The sequence below is a fragment of the Numenius arquata genome, chromosome 12, assembly GCF_964106895.1.
Source record: "Numenius arquata chromosome 12, bNumArq3.hap1.1, whole genome shotgun sequence".
NCBI classification, from domain to species: Eukaryota; Metazoa; Chordata; class Aves; order Charadriiformes; family Scolopacidae; genus Numenius; species Numenius arquata.
The window spans coordinates 25,398,611-25,422,376 of record NC_133587.1 but is presented as its reverse complement, the minus strand read 5'-3'; the positions used below and the strand labels follow the sequence as shown (position 1 = coordinate 25,422,376).

Sequence of the window (23,766 nt, the reverse complement as noted above, 5' to 3'; positions counted from 1 at the left end):
TGTCAATTTAAACTTTTTGCCACCTTTTGCATTGATTCATTTAACCTAGCATCTATCTCTTCCCCCATTAATTAATGTGAATATTCTACTCACAAGAGCTCTGATTCGGGTTGCTGAGCTTCTGCCCGTGGCTGGCTCTCACTTATCCAGTTGAGTGTCTTTCTCCTACTTCCCCTCCTCCTTCAAAATGTCAGATTTCAGAAGGAGGCACTTAAAATAATTAAGGTGGGCCTTTACTGAAGAAAAATGCTTTGTTTGCATGCCCTTGTGATGGCCTATGCCATTTTATTGTAGTCTGCATTTTATGTCAAGAAAGTGGAAGAAAAATGGGTGAGAGGAGGATGAGAGAAAGTAAAAAACGATTGTTTTTTTTAAACTGTTGACAGTTGTGTTTTGAGAGAGACTACATAGGCTTTTATATCCACAAATTTAGTTTAGTTGAATTTGGGGTGAAAACAGCATCTCTTTAAGCTTGTTTGAAGAAGTGAAGGGAAACAAATACATAACATGTATATCATCAGTCAAATATCTGTGGTGTGAAAGAATCATTAAGTGGAGTGTAAATTATATTGACTATTACCAAGTTTAATTCTTATAATGTAGGCTCAAGAAAAAGATAGAAAAAGAACATAAATTGTTTCTCAGGTAATTTATAGTTTAGTCTTTCATGAGAATAACTGGAAGAAGGCTATATATTTAAAAAAATAAATAAAAGAAGGAGAAAAAAAAAGAAAACTCAATTAAAATTCTTTAATGGAACTGAAAATTGTTCTTACAAAGAAACAAGCCAGCTAAATATAGTGGGAAGAATTTCAGCTGAAATGGTGAATGTAACACAGAATAGACAGTTGCGTTAAGTATACTTTTCTTTTGTGAGAGAACAGTAATATGTAAATTGCGGTTTATTCCCAAAACAGCTGACTAGAGTTTTTTCTTTGGATGTGCAAACATACAACTTAAGAAAAGTCATCTTTCTTAAAAATGTCATTAATTGTTCTTCACAAAATATTTCCTTCAGAAAACTGAAGACAGGAATGTTTCATAGTGTTCTTGTCAACTACTTTTCTACCACCTTGATGTGGTGAAGCTTAGCAATGAATGTCTTTATTTTTACACCAGCTTCATTAATGCTAGTCAGCACTAGGAAGTGTTTTTTATTAGTTAAATTATAAGCCTGCTGTTGTCCTGAGTGTAATGGACCAGAAAGCATTTTTGGTTGTTTCAGGCAGAAATGGATTCTTGCTAAGAAAATGAAGTTTCCTGTTATCTTCCGTCTCTAACAGTGTAGGTGTAGCGTACACCCTAGCAGCAAACTGGCGGAAGAACTTCTGGTGGCTCACCAGTAAGGAGAAGGCAGTTCCATACGTAGTTGCACTGGGTATAACCTAGTGAGATTATCAACAGAGCTTTCAGTTACAATGGAAACTTTTGTATATAAAGACCTTTGTGTAGCACGAAGTGAATCAAAACAAAAAGGCCAGTAATTTATTTTTATGTAGACTACCAGATGGTAATTACTGTAGCTGATTTAGTAGCCTGGAATAGATTCAAACTAGTGACCCAGAGGTGTTTAATTTCTTGGCATTTTTTCCTCAGGTTTGCTTTTAATTCATGATTACGTTTCAACACCTGTTTAGAGATGGTTCAGCTTTGGCCTTAAATGGATTGGCAATGTGTCATTAAACTCAAGAGGTTTTGCCAGCAGAGCATCTCCTTCGCAAAGTTAGCTTTTAAGCGAGATTTGATTAGGTCAGCAAGCATTTGTGTGGGTTGTTTTTGTCTTCAGGTATGGCTTCATATAAAATCATCTTGTGTGATTAAAATAAAATTTATTGCATTTAATAAAGTATGGCTTAAAAAAAGAGATTTTTTTGGGGGGGGAAGGGGTTTATTCAAGTCAGTAAGGTTAAATATCTCCCTAATTCCCAGCTCTACAGGGTTTTGATGTGTTCCAACTTACTGTACAGCACCAATGTTGATATAAGTTGTGGGGAGCGAGCAATTGCAGGATGTGTGGCACGAGTGATTGTCCATTTGCTCTGTTTCTTGCTATTTTGCAGCTGTTGGGAGAACCAAAGTAGGGCTGAAGCTCTTGACCCTGAGGTCAATTAGAAGCTTAGAAGCAGGTCAGAGGAGAGAGGATGGTATTCTGGGTGTATACGAGTGAGCAAAAATAATTTGCGTCTAACAGGGTACTGTCTGAGGCTCTGGAGACAAAATGTGTTTTCCTGCGTAGTAAAAGTTTTAAGTAAATGTAAGATACTAAAGAAATTTGCCTTTAATTGCCTGTTGTTCTGTGGCAGCCAATTTTGTTCTGCTCCTTCAAATAACTTGCTGTATGTCTGCATATCCCAGCACAGGCGTTAAAGGAGTGTAGGTCCAGGAGTAGCTGGGGTGTACCAGGCGATACTGGCTCGCAGTTAATGGTACTGTTCTGTTGCGGTATGAGGTTTCCCGGGGTGTGAATGGGGTCCCAGGGAGGCCTTGCAGCGTTGGCCGGGGTTCCCCCATCTGGCTGCCTTTTTTTCACTGGTGTGGCTGGGGAAATACCCAGCAGATACCCACAGCCTGCTGCTGGTCACCCAGTGCATCCGAGGCCTGGGGACCACGCTTCAGCTGCCCACAGGCTGTACGCAGCTGAAGGGCCTGGCCACACCTGATATTATTCCAAGGTCAAAGCATGATTTTCTGATTATAAAGGAGGAAGTAATGCAATTCCTATTTATTTACTAGTTTGCCTTTGAGTAAACATGTAAAAATGCCAAAGAGAAATATAAATCATAATGTTTAACTTTTTTTTAACATTATTTCTTAGGATAACACATTGATATTACTAGTTTATAAACCCATCAAAAGAGTGGTTTTGTTGTGGTATAATGGCCAGCATTTTTATTGCACAGAACTAGCAAATTGAAGGTCGGGTGTTGTGGTAATTTTAATTTGACTCCTTTTTCTCTCTCTGTTTTTTGTACAAATTGTACAAGAACACTGTCCTCAAAAAGACAAAAATCAGTTCACAAAATTAATACTAATATTTCTCTTTAAGTCTATGTATTGATTGAATAAGACTTAATGCAAATAAAATTATTTCAATACACTGATTTTAAGTATGCTTGTGGGAAAGTTTCCAGTTAACTGAATTCTGAGGGGATGCATTTTGTTTCTATCATTCCCTTGCCCAGAGGAGTAAGATGTGAAGCTGATTCTATCACAAAATCTGTAATGAAGGTTCACATATGGCAAATACAGCAAGTTGTTTCCAATGTTTGCCTTATTTCTTGTAATCTCTAGTCTTTCTGTGGTAGACCAGAAAGCTGGGAAGATTAACTGGAGGGTAAAAAAAAAAAAAACAAAACCTCACAAAGCAAACAAACCAACAAAACCTCATCACCCTTCCTAAAAGTCAAGGAGAGGCCGAAGTGGCTGGGTCTTACTCAGAACTGAAGTTTTTAGTTCCAGAATTAGTAGTTTGAATAAATACCGTATCTGTTGATTTAAAAACAACAAGCCAACCAAAACAAACAATCAAAAAAACCCACAAAAAACCTCCAACCAACCAAAGAAAAAAAACCCTTAAAAGTCTGGTATCAAGAATTTCTGTATTTTTGTGTAACTCAAGTGCAGCTTTGCCTTGGCAATCTCAAATTTATTGACATGAGACAATATTGATGTAAAAAGGAACTGAAATACAAGGATTTTTCAATATTTTTGGATCTTAATTGTGGTTAAAATATTGAAAGTGCATTAATGAAGTGTTTAGCTGTCAATTTTATTTTTCTTCTGCAACGCTTTCTGAAATTTTTGGTTAAATATGAGGGTAAAGAGGAACTTCCTATATATGGCAGTTGAAATATAATTTAGAAATACTAATAGCAGAATTTTGTGTTTCTAATAATCTTTTTTCATTCTGTTCCCTTTTGGAGAGTATATTTGAGATCATAGTATGATAAACCAGCATATATTAGCCCTCTTCATTATTCTTTTTGCTTAACTACATGCATATTACTGCTTTGATAGTGAAGAAAGGCAATGTATTTGTGTTGATGTTCTTTTTTGAAAACTTCAAACTCCTGCAAATGAGAACAAAATATTTCTGATTTGATAAGCTGGAGCTTTTAGTTAGAACAGTTCCAAGCTGTGTGTGTCTCTTTCCTCTGTCCCTTTCCACCCCCAGAAGGATAAAAATGTTGCTTTTCTTATGTGCTTTTCTTACTTCACCTTCTACTTTAAGGTGAAGTAGGTATCAGGTATAAAATTTTGAAGTTGTGCGTATTTTGAGCTCTTTGGGAAAAGATCCTTTAAAAGAAAAATCACTACTGAATCTTGGGGAAGGAGCATTAGATTGGAAGAGGCTGTATCTATATTGCCAGTGTTTTTAGGCCCTAAAATGTTTGTATTGAGGCAAAATGACTGCTTAAATGAGTCACTTTGGAAAAGTAAAAAATCTGAACATAAATCTGTTTTGAAATACTACCAAAACTGAATATGCTTGAAAACGAATATCCCTGTTGAGATTGATACTATTGAAAACTAATGAGGAGTAAATTGAAATGTGCTTATTTATGTTAAGGCAGAAGTTTTCTTCAAAGAACTTCCCATTTTAAACTGTTTTCGAGTGTTTCTTTCATTTTGACTTGTAAGGTCTAATACACATGCAGTTTGTATCTGTTGGCTAGCATCTTTACTCAGCTATGTCTTTTAATTTCACTTTACAACCTGTAGAGCCATTTCTTATGCTTTTGTGGGAAGGATTTGATTTTCAAATCTTCAAAATCCATTTTTCTTAAATTTTTTGGTTGTTTTTTTCTTTATATGTATACATTTTTACATGTGCTTCAAAATGTGCAATCTCCCCTTTTTTTTTTTGGTTATGCTATCAGCTCTAATAAACTGTGGTTAATAAGATAAAGGACTAATGTTGCCTTTATTACCTGGATATTACTCCATTTGCAGTGATAATCCATTTTATATCCATAAAGCAACAATACTACTAAATTTCATTTACGTGCTTCTGACTAGTTTTCTTTGTTGTTCAGCTATTGTGTCTCATTTTCATCTGAGCCACATTTCCAATTGTTCAGTGATTGACATGCTGGAGAGATTGACAGTTACCCCCTAGTGCCTGCTGTCTGGAGATCCCACAAGCAATAATGGATTTTACACCAGAATTTAGCATCAAATATTGGCTTTCAGTGTCAAATGGGTTAAATTTAAATGCCGGTTAATTGTAGCCATTTTTAAATCATAGCCTTAAACAAAAGCATTTTTTGGATATCAGTATGTCTGAGTCCTGTGTGTGCCACGCAACCCAAAGGTCTCAAACTCATAGAAGTTAACAATGACATTTAATGGCTGTTACTGTTTCTTAATGATGCCAATAGTCCAAATCTGGAGAGTACAAAGAAAGTTACCGTATGTGGTAGGGAACTCGTATTTCAGGTAAACCGAAAAGAGAGCCGATGCTGATCCTAATTTTGTCACTCAGTGTTATAATATAGAAACTAAATATCTTTCCTCAAAGCCTTCATATCTGCTGTTAGTGCTCCTGTACCTACACACTTTTTTTTTTTTAATCCCTAATTCTACCAGAACCATCAAAAAACCTCTCTTCCCCATCTCCAAAACAAAAACTGTGACCGTGTGGGATGCTTTTAATCTGCTCTGTTCCAGCAGCAAAAAGTTACATAGTCTTAAAAATTTCTTGTGTGCTGTGATCTCCTACATAATCCTGGCAGAGAAATCTAACTTCCATTTCCCGTACCCAAATGTAAAGACAATTAAGGAGTAAGAAGAGATATTTTGGAAGGAGATGAAACCTTACTGATCTCTTGTGGGAATTTGTCAGAGTTTTTCTTCAGGCATGCTGACTAGTATTAGTGAGATGTCTCCAAAGAAACATTACAAAGCTCTGCTCCGAGCTGGATCACGATTCTGCCCTGTGTTGTCCCACCTCTGTCAAGTATCTTTGAAGGGGCAGAGGCCAGTGTAACGCAAAGAACAGCTGTTGTGTCATGGTATCTTTGCAGGAAGGAATGGTTTTGGATGACTCCTACCATTAGAGGCAGCGATAAGGACTGCTTAACTCAGTTGTTTTTTTTTTCAAAATTTATTAAGATGTCTTTATTTCATTTTTAATGAGACCAGGTTTTGTTCAAGTTTATGGGATTATAGTTGAAATTATAAAAATATTTCCTGATGTTTTACAGTACATTCTACATTAAAATTTAAATCACCCTTTATATGTAAAAAGTGGGACTGTTAATGTAGTAAGAATAAAAATAATTTTGGCTATAAAGAACTAAAAATAGGTTTATCTAATACTATAATTAATTTTGATTTAATATAATAGATGTTCTGCATGCTTGGAAACGATAATAGTTTTTCTATTTCAGCATTTCTATTATATTTCTAGCATTTCTAGATTCATTGTTTTTGCATGAGTATAGAAATCTTTTCAACAGATAAGTGAGAGTAAGGAAACTCCCCTTACCTATTACTTCAGCAGTCTGGTTGTTCTTGTTGGAAAGCTTTCAACACAAATCTCTAATTACTAATTCATCAGATTTTTGGAAATGTGTAACTTATTGTGAGATTTATGACAGGACTTCTGGTTTTATGTGCAAATTTGCCAAATAGATTCAGATTGGAATCTAATTTAATCCTTGGATAAAAAATGTTAATATATATTTTTCAATACCTTAACAGCAATATAGAAGTTGGTTTAAAAAAAAAAGGGGGATGAGTGTGTGAACAAATCGCATTTTGGAACATGCAGTTAGTGTTACCGTAATGAGTTCACACTAAGATGACTGCCACCTAGCAATTGCCTTTGTTTGTCCCTGCACACACTAATTAAAAATTAAAATTAAAACTTTAAAAATTTTAATGCAAATTTTCTTTCTTCCTTGAACTTCCAGATTGCTGATGTGAGCAGAGTGGGTACCTGGCCTCTTACAAAGCTGTAGGTAGTGATCAGAAATGTTTTCCTAACCGTTTTGCCTTTCAGGTTGTTGATGAGCATCATAGTCTATAATATCAACGCTATTACCTTTGAACCTTTGTTACACAGAAGTTCTACGTTCTAAACAAATACTTTCTATACTGAAAATTACTGTAACTCAAGGAAACAAATGTACCTTAAACTCTTTGGTGAGGTTAATTGAGAACTTAAGACAGAGCCATTGCAATAACTTGTTTGTATAAGGATGCTAATGCCATTGCAACGTTTTCTTAAAGGATGCCAGACAATTATATGTAGAATATAAAGAAACAAAAATGAAGGCGAAAGAAGATGCCCTGGCTAAGGCTGAACTTGAAACACTTCAGAGTGAGTTTTTACCACTGTCTTAATAAACAAAGATTTAATATGATATACCTACTACGCACGATGTATATGAACAAATATTTTTATAATCTTCTAAAATACATGCTTTATATATTTTGGTACTGCTGTTAAATTTAAATAAGCTTTTCATTTTGTGACTAATTTTGCTGCTGGTTTGTTCCTGTAGAAGCATAGAGCTCAGGCAATAGTTATATAGCAGCAACAAAAGCTTACTTTGCTAGAAATGTTTTGTTTGATTGTTGCTAGAAAATGTTTGCTAGAAATGTTGAGGGAAATCTCAAATGTATAGATCTGAAAGTATACATTTTTCAGAAGTGATCTCTTGCATTTTGAGCATTTTTGTATTCTTTTTCTGTAAATATTTTTTTAAGTAACATGTTTAATAATTCTTTTGTGCATATTGAGTTGATTTCTGTGATAGAAATTGAACATAATTTGAATTTCCAAAAGCATGGATGCAGACTTTGGAGATGGATTAATGCTATTGTTGAAATAAATGCCCTAAAGTCTTTACACTCTTATAAAAGACCAGAGAAGGCAATTAGCATTTCCCTTAATAAAGTATTCAGAATAATTATACTTGACTTTCCCTTTTCTTCTTTCCATTATTTGCTTTTGCCAGTGATTAAACCTGCTCTCTTCTGAAGACAATTTTTAAAGTTTTTTTTGGTCTGTTTGTATATGTGTGCTTGCTTGCTTTATTTACTCTACTTAAGTGTATGCTTTTAAGTTCCTTTATTCTGACAAGTGCATTGAGTGTCCTATAATAATTTACTGGCTTTGAGTATGCATAAGCCTTTAGGCACTTAAAATACAGCTGCATTATTTATATTTACAAAATAGCTTAATTTTGTAAAATCAGCAAAGAGGTCCAGTTTCAGCGGTAATTCCTAATTTATCTGTAGCTGAATCCATTTTGAGAAAATGGATAACATTCAGCACCTCAGCGAGCATTGTGGACCCAGGCCAAATCTAGCAAACCAGTTCATTTAATGCTTGTTAGGGAGGCCTGCCATTATGTGTGAGATACCTACCACAAAATGGGCCCTTGAAAAGGGTCTTGACTTGGGTTATTAAAAACTTGTTAAATTGTCAGACAGTAACGTATTGCCATTCTTCAAAGCAGCTGGCGTATGTTCTTCATTGAAATCTGCGAACTACTGTTTGAAAAGGACTAGTTTTTTAAAACAGAAGTGCAAGTGTAAAGTCAGTAAAATTGAAGCGTGCGTGCTCCTGTGTTTTACTGAAAGACCAAGTGTGAACTTTTCAGTATTTCTCCTCAACCAGGTGTCATGTGAGAGCCATTTTTCTTTGTTACCTGCAGTGGCGGTGCCCTCACGTGAGAGGTGTGGGTCTGGCACTCTTCCCCCTCCAGGTCACCCCTGACAGAAGCACCACCCGGTCCCCCTGTCGTGCTGCTGGGTGCGACATGGCGTGTGACCCCCCTGTCTGCCAGGTGACCCAGTGTCCCTCACCTGGGCAGCGTCCAGTCCTCACCAGTCTCACTGGTTGGCATCCTGCCCTCCCTTGGTAGGTTTGCTGGCAGGGAGCAAGAGGAAGGATTGAGAGTCACCACCTGTAACTAGCGGAGTTTGAAATTTGGCATGGGATTCATTTGGTCAGCCGTTGCAGTGCTATCGCTGGGCAGCAGAATGAGCTGTCAGTTAATGTTTTTTTAAAAGAAGTGGGACTCCCAAGAGAAGAACAAGAGGATGTATCTAAGTTACTGTGGGCAAAAATAATTATTTAACTTTTTCCTGAACCTTGCATGCAAAGCATCTGATAAATTTGCTTATTTCATTATATTTTTCTGCATTGTCACTTCACAATTAGCATAGAAAGGGTGTAAATCACCAGATGTGCATTTTGTTTGCCCCTAATCTGCTTAATTTTAGAGACCATCCTTGGAATGCGAGTTCATCATAACAGTTCCATCTAACTAGTTAAGTAAATGTATCTCATGCAGATTAGCAGTAGCTGTTGTCCAGTGCTTTTTTTTTCATGAACTAATTGCCAGTTTCCCCCCATGTCTGTCTGCTTTCCTGCTGAAATTGTGTGGTGTTCTGTATGTGGCTTGAATTAAAACCAGAGAAGGGTACTGGAGGAGGAAAATATAATTTGCCAAGTAGGAAAGAGATGACTCTACTGAGATGTCATTAAGTGCTATATTTGGTGAGGAGTGTGAAAAAGTAATTTCTTGGTAAGTCAATATTATGCACAATTTTGATTTCTTTTTCTGGCACTTTTGCAGCGTCTTACCACTTCTCAATCCATTCGAAACTGTCATTTACTACCTTAGTAAAATATAGCAACTTTACAACTTTATGTTACAAAAATACAACAACTTAGAATACAGACCTTGTGTTTCTAGGAAACATGGTTTTGTATGGAATTACAGATCATGGAATGGCTTGGATTGGAAGTGACCTTAAAGATCATCTAGTTCCACCTCCCCTGCGGTGGGCAGGGACATCTTCCACTTCCAGATAACTGGGTGTTTTATGTACAAAAATAAAAGTGGTTTGTCTTGCATTTTTTGATGCCCTTTTCACATTTATATAACAGAACACAAAATTTATTTTTAAATTAAAGTGCTTTAATTAATAAACTTTCTGTTAACTTTTCCCTCTCCTGTAGTGTCACACGTGCATGTAATCCCTGCGTCTGTAACAATGGATAGCCCTGTTCTACGTAATCATGGGGTGTAAAATAGAGTAGGTATTAACTGCACTGAGTAATCATTAAACTGAGAAGACTTAGGCATATATTGTCAGGATAGATGGCTCTGCCACTTTTTAAACTTAAATTGCAAGGTTTAAGTAGTTATCAAGGCAAATTGTAGCAGCTCTACTGATCCTTTTCTTGCATGGAGTACTTCTTTCAACCACATCAATTTTTGAGGAAAATGCATCTGTGTTTATTTCCTTATACTTAGCCCTGGTAGTTCTCTTACTTTCTGTTCTTTTGTTTGTTCTCCCTGACGTTCAATGTGGAAACTTAAATTTATTTTTAAAATATCCCTTTTTAAAGAAATAGCACCTCCTGGATATTGCAGGTGAACTCTTCACTGGCATCCTAGTTGCCAAACGTTATTTGCCTTGTAAATCCAGAATTCTTGCCCTGATGCTCAAGGCATCAGGAACAATTCATGGCAAGAAACTATTTTGTTTCTAATTATAAATCATCTTGAATAGTACTTAAGGTTTTGAATTTTTTTCCTCACCTCCGTCATTCAACCTTTAAACGAAATACAGGGTTACTTGCCCTATAGCTGCATTACTAGCCTTCTTTCTGAATCGGGGCTTTATGATGGTATCTATAGCAGTACTTGTATCTCTGTATAGGGCATTATGGTAAGACACGTCTTACCTGAGTGCCTGCTGTAAAAAATCTAGAGCCGTAGTGAAACCTTTAATACATTTCATTAAGTTTGGTTAAGCTTGGTTGTTCTCCCTTTCCAGACAACTTGGAATATAGCATGTTGCTTGGGTGGCTTTTTATATTGTTTCAGGAAACTTAGGGATGGAAGACATCACTAGATAATTTAGTATAATGAGTTTATTTCAGGCCCTCACAGCAAAAATCATGATTCTCATGACTTGTCTTGTTTGACTTATACCAGTGATGCACTTTCACTTCGGCATCTTGTTACGCAAGATACAATATTGGTCAGAAAATGTTGATATGCCTTCTGTTCATGGTTTGTTCTGAAAATTAATTTTACTGTTATATAGTTACGTCTTCAGTATGGATTTCTCTACCTTTAGCTAGTTGTTCATTATTAGCATTTTTCTGTGCTTACAAAAAGAAGTTTTATTGATTTGCAAGTTTTCTTTATATAAGGCATTTCTTTAGCCCTTAATTTCTGTGGATTTTCTGTACTCTATTTAGTTTTGCAATGTAGCTGTAAGTGTTCGACCCTGGGTTTGTATCTAGTCTTCTAACTTGTCATCTTCTGATTATAAAATCATGTTTCTTCTATTATTACTGTTCTGTTTACAGAATCACAGATTACCTTAGTTCCCCTTGCTCTGATAGCTCATTTCAGATTGCCTGCCCACCGTAACTCCAAGATCTTACATCAGAGGTTCCTTCCACAGCCCCTCATAAGTGCAGATACGGCATAAGTCCCTTAGCTGTGTAATTTTCAAGGATACTTTTGATAGGATCGGTCTCAGACTACCAGTCAGTCTATGTTCCTACTTCTTCTTCTGCTTTCCTCTTCACTGTAAGCCATTTTGACCAAATTTATGTAATCTAGCACTATACTGAAGGTGATGTTACGTTTACTTCCAAATAATTGACAAATATCTTGGATAATTGTGTTTAGTGTTAATCCCTGCCAAAAATGCAGTGTTCACATGCCTGCTCAGTAATGATTTGCTGACAGGCAGGTTCAAATAAAATTAATTCATATAATGCATGCTTTTTTGGTCGGCGTGGGTGTGAATGTTCTGATCACTTAATTGTTACCTCTGAAGCCTAATTATGGCAAACTAAGTATCATCCATTTCACTGATTGTTTTGGCAGGCCTGCTGAAAGGATTTTGAACTTGCAAGCTTGTGTGCTTTTCCCAGTTGTTTCAGCTAGGCTGTATGATGCCTCTCTGTACAATACTTCAGATTGTATGGAAAATGTTCCACTAACGTAGTGTCGTGCGGTTCATTTGAAAGAGGCATGCGTGTTTCATGATATGTTTGTTGGAAGGCAAATTAGCTCCCAAATATTGGAAGTTTATTTCTAACCCTTTCATATTATGGGGATGAGGTATTTTGGGGGAATAGGAAGTTTTGGGAAGGGTAAATACTCAGAGAAAAAGATGAAAGACATCAAACTACAGCTTGTGAGAAGCTTTTTGTAGTTGATATATTCATCACTGAGCATGTTTGTAGTCCATTTGCTCAAAAGAAAACTGGCTTCTAGGTCTCAGTACGGCAGATGTACATGTCTGTCTCTAACCTGTGATGCATTCATATAATCCCATTGGCTTTATTATGAGTACAGAAATGTGTATTTTTTAAACATATGAATGTTTGCCCCATATTTGCGTTAATATTATATATAGTTTCCTCCATTTTTTCAGTAGACTGTCAAAACCTTATTACAGTTTTTTTCCCCAGACTTTTGAGACTATTGTTTTCTGTCTATGTTGCTGTACATGCAAGTGAATTTTTGTCTGTCATGTTTTAAACAAATGCTGTAAATGCTTTGATTGTCTTTCATAGTTACGTAGGTAAGTGAACAATATTCAGAGAAAAGGAGGTCTCAGTGCAGTGTCTTACTGACTTGCCCAAGTGATGTTTGATGTCTGTTTCTGTGTGATCATATTTCTTGCTTATCAACGCGTGAGATACCAGTCAGTCTGTCCCTTTTCTTTCTGTGATTTTTCAGGACATCACAGTCTTTTTTGACCATATTTTCTGTGAATTCTTCACTGAATTTCACTGAATTTTTAGAGTTGGAAGGGACCATAAAGATCATCTAGTCCAACTCCCCTGCCGAAGCAGGATAGCCCAGAGCGTGTCAGAGCATGTTACTCAGGACTGCATCCAGGCAGGTCTTGAAAATCTCCAAAGAAGGGGACTCCACAACCTCCCTGGGCAGCCTGTTCCAGGGCTCTGTCACCCTCACCGTAAAGAAGTTTCTTCTCATATTCGAGTGGAACCTCCTATGTTCCAGCTTGTGCCCGTTGCCCCTCGTCCTCTCACTGGCAACCACTGAAAAGAGTCTGGCTCCCTCCTCCTTCAACCCACCCTTCAGATACTTAACTGAACTTCTTGTTCATGCTTAAATCTTAGAAGCCTTGCAGAGAGAGGGACTTGCAGCTTGAGGTATCATACTTTCTTTGGGAAGTTGAGCACTTGTTTTTGTTTTCTTTTGTTTCTTTCTGTATGAAGCGGTCATTTTTTCTGTAAAAAATTCTTAATTCTTTACATCAACTGGCAGATAAAGTCGGTATATACTTTTCTGAAAACTTTAAAATATGAATCTGTGATATTTATTATGGAAAAAGCACCACTGTTTTATTACATGGCACTAGATCCAAAATGCTTGCTGATTCCTTATCTTCTAAAAATGAGAGCAAATAACCATTAGCCAGATACTATTAATTTGATAAAATTAATGTAGTAACAAGGTGGAAGGACTAAAGAGATTATGGGCAATTCATCAAACTTCAAAACCTGGGTCGTGGCACCATAAACTAGTAAAATGTATAGCCAGTACTTGGAATAGTTTTGGAGGCCTTTAGAAATATAAAGTACTGTACAGTTAAGAGAGTTAGCTAATTGTCATCAGTTAAATTCTAGGGATCCAGGTGATAGGGTGTTTTTATATGATGTACAAACATAGGGGACAAATTATATCTCTTTTTTTAACTCTGAGTTGTTAAATACACAGTCAAATTTAGTCTGCTGGTAAAGAATTTGTAGTTCTAAAGGTGGAAATTACCGATAGAAAATTAATATCCTTGCAGTACGAATTCATTGAATGATAAAATTTCTTCTGCTACAGAAGGCCTTGACCTCTGTAAAAGTCATAACTCATGTAAAATACTGATCATTTTATATTGAAGTGGTAGACATCAAACAATTTCTGTAGTGCTTGTGATCTTGGATTATCCTCTTACTTTCTCTGTTGCCTGTTTTGTTTTTTTTATTCTACTTAATAAACTAGAAAAATTACTACACTGTAATTTGGCAATTAAAAGACGTAATTTTCCCAGAAAATAGTGGTGAGAGTAAGCTATTCATTTACCCTGTTGAACTTGAAGTCAGGCTCTGGTTTCACCAAGATTGTTTCTCTCGACTGCATTTAGTTGTGTGAGCACCAGTAACCCTGGTCATAGTTAAGGTCTGTGGGACATTGGTGCCTACATAGGGCATAGTGGTCTCATTGTGTCTCCACAATGAGTAAGGCTGTTAAAAAACTGGGAGGAACCTCTGAAATCTTTTTCTGTAGGTTTTTCCTGCATTTCGGTTAGGTTTATACGCAACAGTAATAGAACAATGTATGAGACTGGAGGAGAAAAATGCTTTTTAAAAGCCTGTTGTGTTATAGTGGATGGTGATGTCATCTAAGCCCAGCACCATTAGAAGATGACACTAAGTACTAAGGCAACACTTGTGTTTCAAAACTCTAAATCACAGCTGCAGTTGTTGCTACCGTCAGCACCATCAAACACATCTTTGCATTGGGTTGTGGTGGTGGCAGCAGCACCAGCTTCCGGGCTGTGTGTCAAGCCTTAGCAGATATAGGATTCAGCTGTCTAGGCATCATCTACTATTTGGAAAACCTGATCCTTATTCTCTTCAGGGGAAGGCACCAGGTCAGGTCAGAAGTATCTTTTGGGCTGCCAGCTGAATTACTGATAATGAAAAGATAACATGGAAGGAGGGAGGTTTTCTTCCTAGGTATCTGCTGTAGACTTCTGTTTTTTGAGTGAAATAGTTTCAGTGATCTGTTTTGCTTTCTCTGTCTTCACCCGAAAGAACAGCAGTGCTTGGCTGCCTTAAGCTGAGGGCTTCATAGTGTGTATCATTATCTCTAAACATAACTTCTGCATTTCCCCTATCTAAAATCCTTTATGATGTTACCATTAAACAACTTTTATGTGCTTTCCTATTCTAAAAATTGGCTTTTGAAAATTCTGAGGTGAAACTGTTTTCAATGGATTATTGGGAGCCCTGCGGTAAAGGTGCTGTGACTTCAATTCTATTTATTTTTTTTAATTCAATATGACAGCTATTGTGATATGTAAGGGATATGCTGAACTCCTTCATCTTTTTGTATATGCATGGGAGACAGTAGAGATAGGTTTGTTTTTTTTAATTCTGATTGAGTGCTTGTTTGAGGCTGTACAGCCACCTTCTCGAGGTGGGATTTCTTGTTCCTTTGATCGTCAGCAAACTGCAGGGTGTCTTATCTACATTAGGTCTTCCTCTCTCACCTAACTGTTTGAAGAAAGCCTAGACGCTGTCTTTGATATCTCATTTTAAAGTGGGGTGCAGTACCTTCTGGACATACTGTTACAGAATTAGTTCTAAAACTACAGAAAGAACCTAGATGATCTGTTTTTAGGCTAGACTCTTCATTTTTCAATGCTAGTTAGATGCATTCAGACTTTAACTATTTGTGTATTTTGATAGGGAAAATTAGCAAACAGCAGCTGATGGGGTGTAAGATACAGGAAAACCCAACTGTCTCAGTCTGTCTCTGCTGTTCCAAGTGGACACACACAGTGTGCTTGATTATTTTGCAGGTTTGAAATACAGTAGTGGAAATTGTCAGTTCAGGTTAACTTCCTATAATATTTTTGCCAGTATATGTGTTTCCAGTAAAGAGCTGGTGAAGCCAGTGTTACTTATCCTTGCAAATTTTAACTCTGCCTCCAGAAACTGTTACATCTGGCAACTTTGGAGAAAAATGCAATAATGGTTAATATATGTGATTTGGTTATAAAGATTATCTTTTGAAATAGAAAGAATTTTGCAACAGTATTGTCTTTCATAAATCTGAACAATGACAGAAATGCTGGTTAACAGTTTGGGGCTTTCTTTTAGTTTTGTTTTTCTGGGGAGTGTATGTCATTTAATTATATTTACTATGCATACCTACAGAAGGATACTAAAAAAGATCCAAATACGAGTTTTTACGTAATATTTCATGTATTGAGATTAATTTGACAATTACAAGCGAAGTTAGAGATTTTTCACAAAAAGAGATCTCTGAACAACATTTAAAATTTTAAAAGATCACTAGTCATTCTGTTAACTTTCAACATCTATCTGAATTTCCTGTTCTTTTTGGACTTCTGAAAAGTGCTGTAAAATAGTTTTCTCTACATTTATTGCTTTCCAAAGTATTCAGTTCCTAGGAGTTTGTTGAGTCTGTGGAGTCTTTTCATTGTTCTGTTCCTGCATGTATACAGTTAGGAAAAGCAGTTCAGCATCAGAGTCTGTAGGGAACAGTCCTTCTGTCCTCTTGAGGATTTTTTTTTTAAAGAAGATTTTGATGAAAAATAGGTATTTCTCCTCTGGCACTCAAAAAGTATTATTTTGGACGTGGTTGCAAAGGCAGATAAGCTGATCCAAAGGTCCACTGCTGCTGAGAAGTGTGGTTCTCCTTTTCCTTGCCCACCACCTTTAAACAACTCAGATTCTTCCTTTTAAGTGTAAAGAGGTAATTTTCTACTCAATTACCGAATTGAACTAGTTTGCTGGGTGGTTGCACAACTGCCAAAGCACAGGTAGAGGAGAGATGAGCACATAAGCACACAGTGGAGAGTGGCAAGATGGAGGCAGAGTAGAAGATTCTTCTTTTTGGCTGCAGCCAGCTGTTAGATCAGCTCTTTCAGTTTAGTAGCATCCTTAGGAGCATCCAGATATTGTGAACACAGCATATTTTCAAAACAATGAGGAAAAAACAAAGGACACCCACTTGGCATACCTGAGGTTTCTGGATGCTTTCTGAGTGCTCAAGCTTCTTTTTCTCATCCTATTTCTCTTGTCTTTCCTAAAATTCTGGCAATTTTCAGTCAATCTTAATTCTTTCATTTGCGATCATCTTGTTTAGTGAATATGTTTTCAGTTGATGCGGTTTTGGTTGTTGTCCCCCCTCTTTCCTGTCCCCTAAGTTTGCTGCTCCCATTTAATATTGTTTGGAGGACAGAGCGAGCAGAGAACAGTGATCAGTTTGAGTATGTCCGACACTTAAATCTTCCTAAATGTGTAAGTGCTAGAATAGAGCTATTTGTATTTGCAGAAATCTGAGAACAGAGAAGCTATCTATTGACTCAGAAGCTTTTACTCAGCACAGCTGACCATAAAGCAATACAAAATTGTGTAAAACTCACCTTTCTACCTTTGCCAGTTTCTTTGAAGCCAGCTGGACCTTTTAAATCTTTTAGCAACTCCCTGTGCTTTTGCCTGTACTAATCTTAATTGTCAGGTGGTGTAGTAGTGACAAGAGCTAACTGTTTTTGAGGGGCTTCTCATTTGACCCTCTAAGGCATAGTTAAGATAGAAGAGGGGATAAGTGTGTGCATAAAAATAATGTTTTCCTAAAAATATAATAAAATTGTTATGCCAAACTCTGAATTACCTTTTTAACAAAGAAACTGAACTCCCTTCCTCAGTGGAAATTTTAATATAGCAATAAGAGTTGAGGAGCTAAGCCTGCTTCTGAATTTTACTTCTCTACAGTATTAGTAGCATTACTTTTTCTTCTTTCTTTTACTTTTGTATAGAGGAGAAGAAGCCTAAAGTCAAGAAACCAAAATCAGAATTCCCTGTATACACAGTTGCGGAGTCAAGTGCATATATTCCATCATATGATCATGGAGCTTCAATTGAAGAGATTGAGGAGCAGATGGATGATTGGTTGGGAGGCAGGAACAGAACACAAAAAAAGAAGGTAAGTTCAAAATCTTTCATGTTGTTATATATTTTAAATGTTGATTCATTTGCTTGCCTCTTAAGAAAAAGAATAGTGTATGTATACCACCACAATATTCATATACCATTGAAGTCTAAAGAAGAATTAATTGTCAGGGAGACACATAGTGGAAGAGCTTATATCAATGTTCAATATAATTTGTGTAATGATATTGTAAATGTTGTTATAACAGGATGTCGTTGATTAAAATGTGTGAAAGCTCTCTATAGTTTCTAATATAAATACTTTTCTTCTTCACTAGAAATCAGTAGAACATAATGCTGTCAAGTTATATGAGGCTTGGTTCTTTCTCTTAATTGCAGTTAATAGCATTTTGCTTGCAAAAATAGATTCTTCTCTATTTAAAAAATAAAAAAGCAAAGGGAAAAGAAAGAAGAAACCTTTGCTTCTTAATATCCAGATGTAGTATGTTTTGATTATGGAACTGCTTAGGTACTTTGTGCATTTCATCTGACTTATGGAAAAGTCCTAACAATTCGACTTAGAACTATTGTTAAGGTTCTTGCTGCTTAGAGATAAGGGTTCTTAGTGGCAGTTAGTGCAATTATCTTCTGGTAAATTTTATTAAAACATACTGGCTTGAAAATGTATAGTTTTCATCTTAGAACTGAGATACACAGCTGACAGAAGAAATGTTATCAGTTGGTCTCCTGACTTGAAAATCTGTCTTGCCTGGAAGACTGAGATGAGGAGAGTGCTGTGTTTGGAGTGGAGTTAGGGCAACACGTTGACTTCAGCATCACAATAGTGAAAGAAGTTCCTACTGTCATTTGTTTGATTCCCTGTGCTGCAGATTTGCTTAGTCCTTAGTTGTTTTCAAGCTTGTGAAAAATACTGCCATCTTTAGCCAGACTTAAAATTTTAACTAAATAACTTGAATATTGTATAACCTGTTGAATCATCTACTACTATTGGATTCCTAAGCTTCATGACTTCCCAGTCACCAATTTTCTCTTGCTGCTACTTTTATCTTTCAGTATTACTTAGTACATCTGCTTTATGTTTACTTTTATATTTCTGTAACAAATCTGTTCTGCAAATATGCTTAGCTTTTGACTTCTGTGTAAGGGATTGACACCGAATTCTTAAAATTCGCTGGAGCATATTTTCACGCACTTAGAGAAAGCAAGAACTCAGGTCCTTAATTCTATAGATGAGTTGCCTGGGAGTTAAGAGCATATTTACAGTCATTGCTTTGTTTATCTTAACTCAAGAAGTGCCCGTGGATTGGATTCCTGTTAGTTGCATCTTTGATTATCAGGCTGTGTGGGCAAATGATTAAAGGAGAAAGATGTAATATTTGTTTACAGTAGCTTGGGTTCATTGCATGCTTGACTGTCCGGATCCTCAAAATCACCTTCCCTTCTGATGGAAATTGAGTATTTCTTTGGGTTTCCATGAAAATGAAGGAATTGAATAAGGCTGGGCCCATTCCATCTATAATTTTGCACTTCCTACACAGAGTATATAGTAGCTGTGTCTTCAGAGTCACTGCTAAGAGAATGAGTTGTAGGTACATCGTTTCAGAAACAGGAGTCACAGAAACTAAAAAATATCAAAGAACTGTTACTGAAAGGTAAGTAACTTGGGTTGTGCTTGCACCTAGAGACTCAGTATTGCATCTCATCACTTTAATTCATGAGTTTACTTTTTGAATTATATTCTGTTGCAAATGGGGTTAATGTTTTAGGGACAAGTGAGCAATTTGCAGGTATACTGTCTGGGTAAAGTGTTTGACCTGAACAAATTGTGTCGAGGTGTTCTTCCTTTCCTTGGCAGCTAATACGTTACTGCAAGCAACATCGACATTTCATATGGTGGTGGAGAGAAAGAGATTCATAAACTGTACAAAGAAATGGAGAATATACATTACTGGCTCTAGTAGCTTGTAGGAGCCATTTGTATGTCAATATGAGAGTCTGTGTCGCATGATAATATGTAATTGTAATAAGCGTACTGGGAAAAGGGTCGTACCACAAGTGAATTGTTCCTAACTGTCATTCGACACATTTTCCATTTTAGAAAGATGTCTTTTCCTCCGTTACACATCATAGATGTGAGCTGGGACAGCATCCCTCTTCTACCTCCCTCTTCTGCTGCTTGCATGGACATGCAAGTGGTGTATGACATTCACGTCTCAGTTCTACTTGTCTTAAGAAAGGTCTTTTGTAAATCATTTTGCCATCAGACTTTTTCTTGGGATTGTCATGCTTCACTCATAAGGAAGATTGTTAGCTTTTTTTTCCTTTCTTATCTTTTGTGGTAGCTCAGGGCTGTCGACTGTGTGCAGTCAAGCAGGCTTGAGAGCCGTTACCCATGTGGAAAGGCCACAGTAGCTTGATAAAACGTTACTGTCATCCATCCAGATACAAGGAAGTGGAGTTGCTGTCCCTGATGTTGGTACCCCGAGTGTAGATGATTACAATTAACTTCATATTCACATTTGTACTTTAGGAGGTGCCTGTAATCCATGGACTGCTGTTTTGGAAGTGCTGTACTGTGCAGAGTGCCCAATTTGACAGAAATTTAGGTTATGTTCAGTTGTTAAGTTGAAGTGAGTCCCTGTGATTTTTATTTTTTTTTAGTACATTATGAGATTTGAATGCTTATTTTCCTTTCATTTTTGGGTTTGGCTTAATTTTTTTTTTTTTGAAAGTTGGTTTAATGGCTTATGGGCTACAGTCCTGTCAACTGTTTATTAATGTTTCTTTCAGTTTGAAGAGTACATTTGCGCTCTTTGGAAGAGTGAATTTGGAAATCTAAGGTTATGAACTTAAGATGCATCAAAGCTGTATAAAAGAAAAATTAAGATTTTTGTTGTTCCACCTGCAGCAGGAATCTGGATATTTTTCTGATATATATTAATCTAGGAAGTAACATTATCATAGACTAAATAGCTCTGTAAAGTAGAATTGCCATCGTGGAGAAGATAATGGCTTTCAGAAGTATCGGACTCACTGTTGTCTCAGTAAGCTTACATAAGAGCTCTACGTTTTATTTGTAGAGCAAGAGTGTGGCTTTGGCACTGCAGAAAAATAAAGTGAGCATTTTCCTTGTAAAATAAATATTACTAATTATTGACGATAACCAGAATTCTGTATTTGTAAAGAAAAATTGATATTTATGTCTCTGTTAAGGGTTCGATGGATTTAAAATTGGTGGGTTTCGAAGCCAGTGTTCCAAAAGTAGCCTAGAAAGACATACGTTTTTGATGATCTTTTCAATATGTCTGATAAGTCAGGAGGTATAAGAATAAAGTGCAACTTGGCAAAAGTTAAGCTGTTGGATATTGTAACTGAATAGAAGAAAAAGATAAATGTTGATGTAAAGAAATAGGTCAAGAGGAACTGGGCAGAGAGGCTGGAATTAAGATTAATTGTGATCTGGGGATAGCTTTGCAATAAAACGATTAATTTGCTTCAGTGTTTATTGAAAATGATCTTGAAAGTAAAGGCTAATGAAAATTGCTTGGAAATGAGAATTGCCATCTCTAATGGGGAGGTAAAGTTTTGGTCTCAAATTCAGAAGACTTTGTAGCTAGTTCTCACTCCAGAATTCATTTAAAGTATCATCCTTACTGAAGAGCAGATATTGTCCTTTTTATGAAGGAAAAAAATACATGCCACTGTCACACTACTAAGTGACCTAACTGTCAGTTCAAAATGAAATAGCAGCAATGTAAAAGTACATGGAAAATAAAATAAAATGTAATTTGGAGTATCAGTCTGGTTTTGGGTGCTCTACAAATTTTTATTGATAGTTGCTTAACAACATTTGGATTTTTTTCTGTCTCGTGTCTGAATAGGATATAGAAGCTATTAATGTACTGTTGATTACTGTTTCCATAGAGTTTAAGTAATGAAGTAGATAAGGAACAGGATATAGAGAAGAAAACAGCTTCCTTCTTAGGCAAAGTAAAAGGATCTGCTAAGGGATATAGAAAGAGGAGCATTTTCCAATTTTTCATGAGGTTACATGGCTGGCTGAAAACGTGCTTAGAGCGTAGTAAAGTTATTCTTCTGACTTAGTTTGAGAACACGCTAAGTTTATGTCCATAAGGGGCTTGTCTTGCTATGTTGTTACTCTCTACTTAAAGCTAATAAAAGAAAACAAGCTAATATTAAATATTAAAAGAAAGCAAGGTATTGGGATATATTCAGATAATATTCAGTATTCCAGAACTGAGAGGTAATGTTTCTGCATTTCTCTGCAGTGGTGATGCATCCACCTTTAGGACTTTTTGCATAGTTTTGATCGTTGCACTTTTCAGAAAGAAAGAAAAATTAACAGCAAGACTAGATAAGCACTAAAAAGAAATTTAGAAAGTCATAGTTATGAGGAAAGGTTAAATAGATGGAGTTTTAGACCAGAAGAGGGAAGCTGTTGGGCAATAACTGAATGTGTCATTTTTCCAGTCCATTCTGGGCTGTTTTAGGTTAAATTATAATAATTTATCATACCTTTCATAAATTTGGAGAGAAAGAAATACTGAATTTAATTTGCAGCCAGGATGTTAAAATTTGGATTTGGGAACACATGTATGGGGAGGTGCGTAACTAGAGCATGTTACCTAGACCGTTTTGATCATAGATAGGTGATCTTTGATCACCTATTCTGTTCTAAAACTCCATCTGTTGACAATAGCGTGAGCAGACTCAAGTGTATTTCAGAGCATGGAAATGAAGTAATGAGACTCTTGAGGTTGATTTTTTTCTGTATAGGAACTCATATACCTACCTAGAACTAAGTTGCATATTCATGTAGCACGGTTTACACTATTCACGCGAGCTGCATGTGACTGCAAAGCTGAGAGGAATTACTAAAAGCTCATTCTCGTACTGATAACAAGGCTCTTTAAAGCAAGTACTGAAAAAGTTTATACCTAAAATTATTTTTGTTTTGTCACTGAATGTTTGTACTCCCAGATTAGATCTTCTTTCAGGTTGTTAAGAGGAGATAAGTAGCTTAATTTACTTAGCTCAAACCTCTGATTATGTTTTTTTTTCTTTATCTGTCACCAAAAATTGACTGGAGAAGTGTTCTGTGTACGCTTGTTAGGAGTTAAGGGAAATGTAGAGGGAGTGTTACCATGGGCTTCCTTCTAGGTTGCATTATTTTGTGGCCTGCATATGTTGTTAAGCCACCATTGCATTACTTTGTAGCCATTTAACCCTTTACTTTCCTGTTGGACAATGTATTATGTGGAGCTGGAAGAAAAAAGAGGTACTTATTAGAGAATGGGTTTTTTTACATCTGATCTTGTTCTGTCCTTTCTGCATTCATGCAAGACTGTATGCATTTGCCATTTCTGGAATCATTCTATTGATGAATCATTGCCAAGTAATTTCTCTCCCAGTGGGATTTCTCTCATATTCTTTGTTTTGATTTCATTTTACATGATTTGTAACACACGTTGTTTTTATGGGAGTTCATTGTTTAAGTGAATAATGTTGTTGTTGCATTAAAATCTTGGCCCTCGAGAAATCAATGGGAGATTTATCGTTGTCTTCAGTGGGACCAGGATTATAATTCCTTTCGGTTTACAGATTGCTCATCATCTTCCACTGGAATCTCCTCTTCTTTACACATCATTATTTGGCTCATTCATCTCTGAAGATAGGGTTCCAAGTTCCACCTCAATGAGGGGTGAATACTTTTGACCTTTTGATATTTGCTTGCTCTGTAAAGGGGAGATAAAGGTGGAGAAAGACAGCGCCTGATCCCTTCCAGCTGCACCAGATGTATAGATAGAAAATCATGTTTCTCATTATTTTTGTTTTTCATGTTATCCCGCAGCACTTCTTGGCATTTGGGTGTGTTTGATATTGCAGGAGCACCTGGCTTGATTATAGTAAAGCAAGAGTAGTAAAAACTTATTTTTGTGCACAGAGCTTGGGAAGCTTAGATAATGTGGATCTCCTGCATTTGCTACACTTTACTTTTTACCCTTAAATTAGGATTATTA

At 36.4% G+C, this 23,766-nt stretch overlaps 1 protein-coding gene across 1 annotated transcript in view; it reads left to right on the top strand.

The window, feature by feature from the left end:
* Positions 1-23,766, top strand: part of DNAJC1 (DnaJ heat shock protein family (Hsp40) member C1) — a 109,090-nt gene that overhangs the window by 51,958 nt on the left and 33,366 nt on the right. The window contains exons 7-8 of the mRNA XM_074156966.1: positions 7,237-7,327; positions 17,593-17,759. Of these exons, the coding sequence (XP_074013067.1) occupies positions 7,237-7,327; positions 17,593-17,759 (258 nt within the window). The remainder of the gene's footprint in view (positions 1-7,236; positions 7,328-17,592; positions 17,760-23,766) is intronic.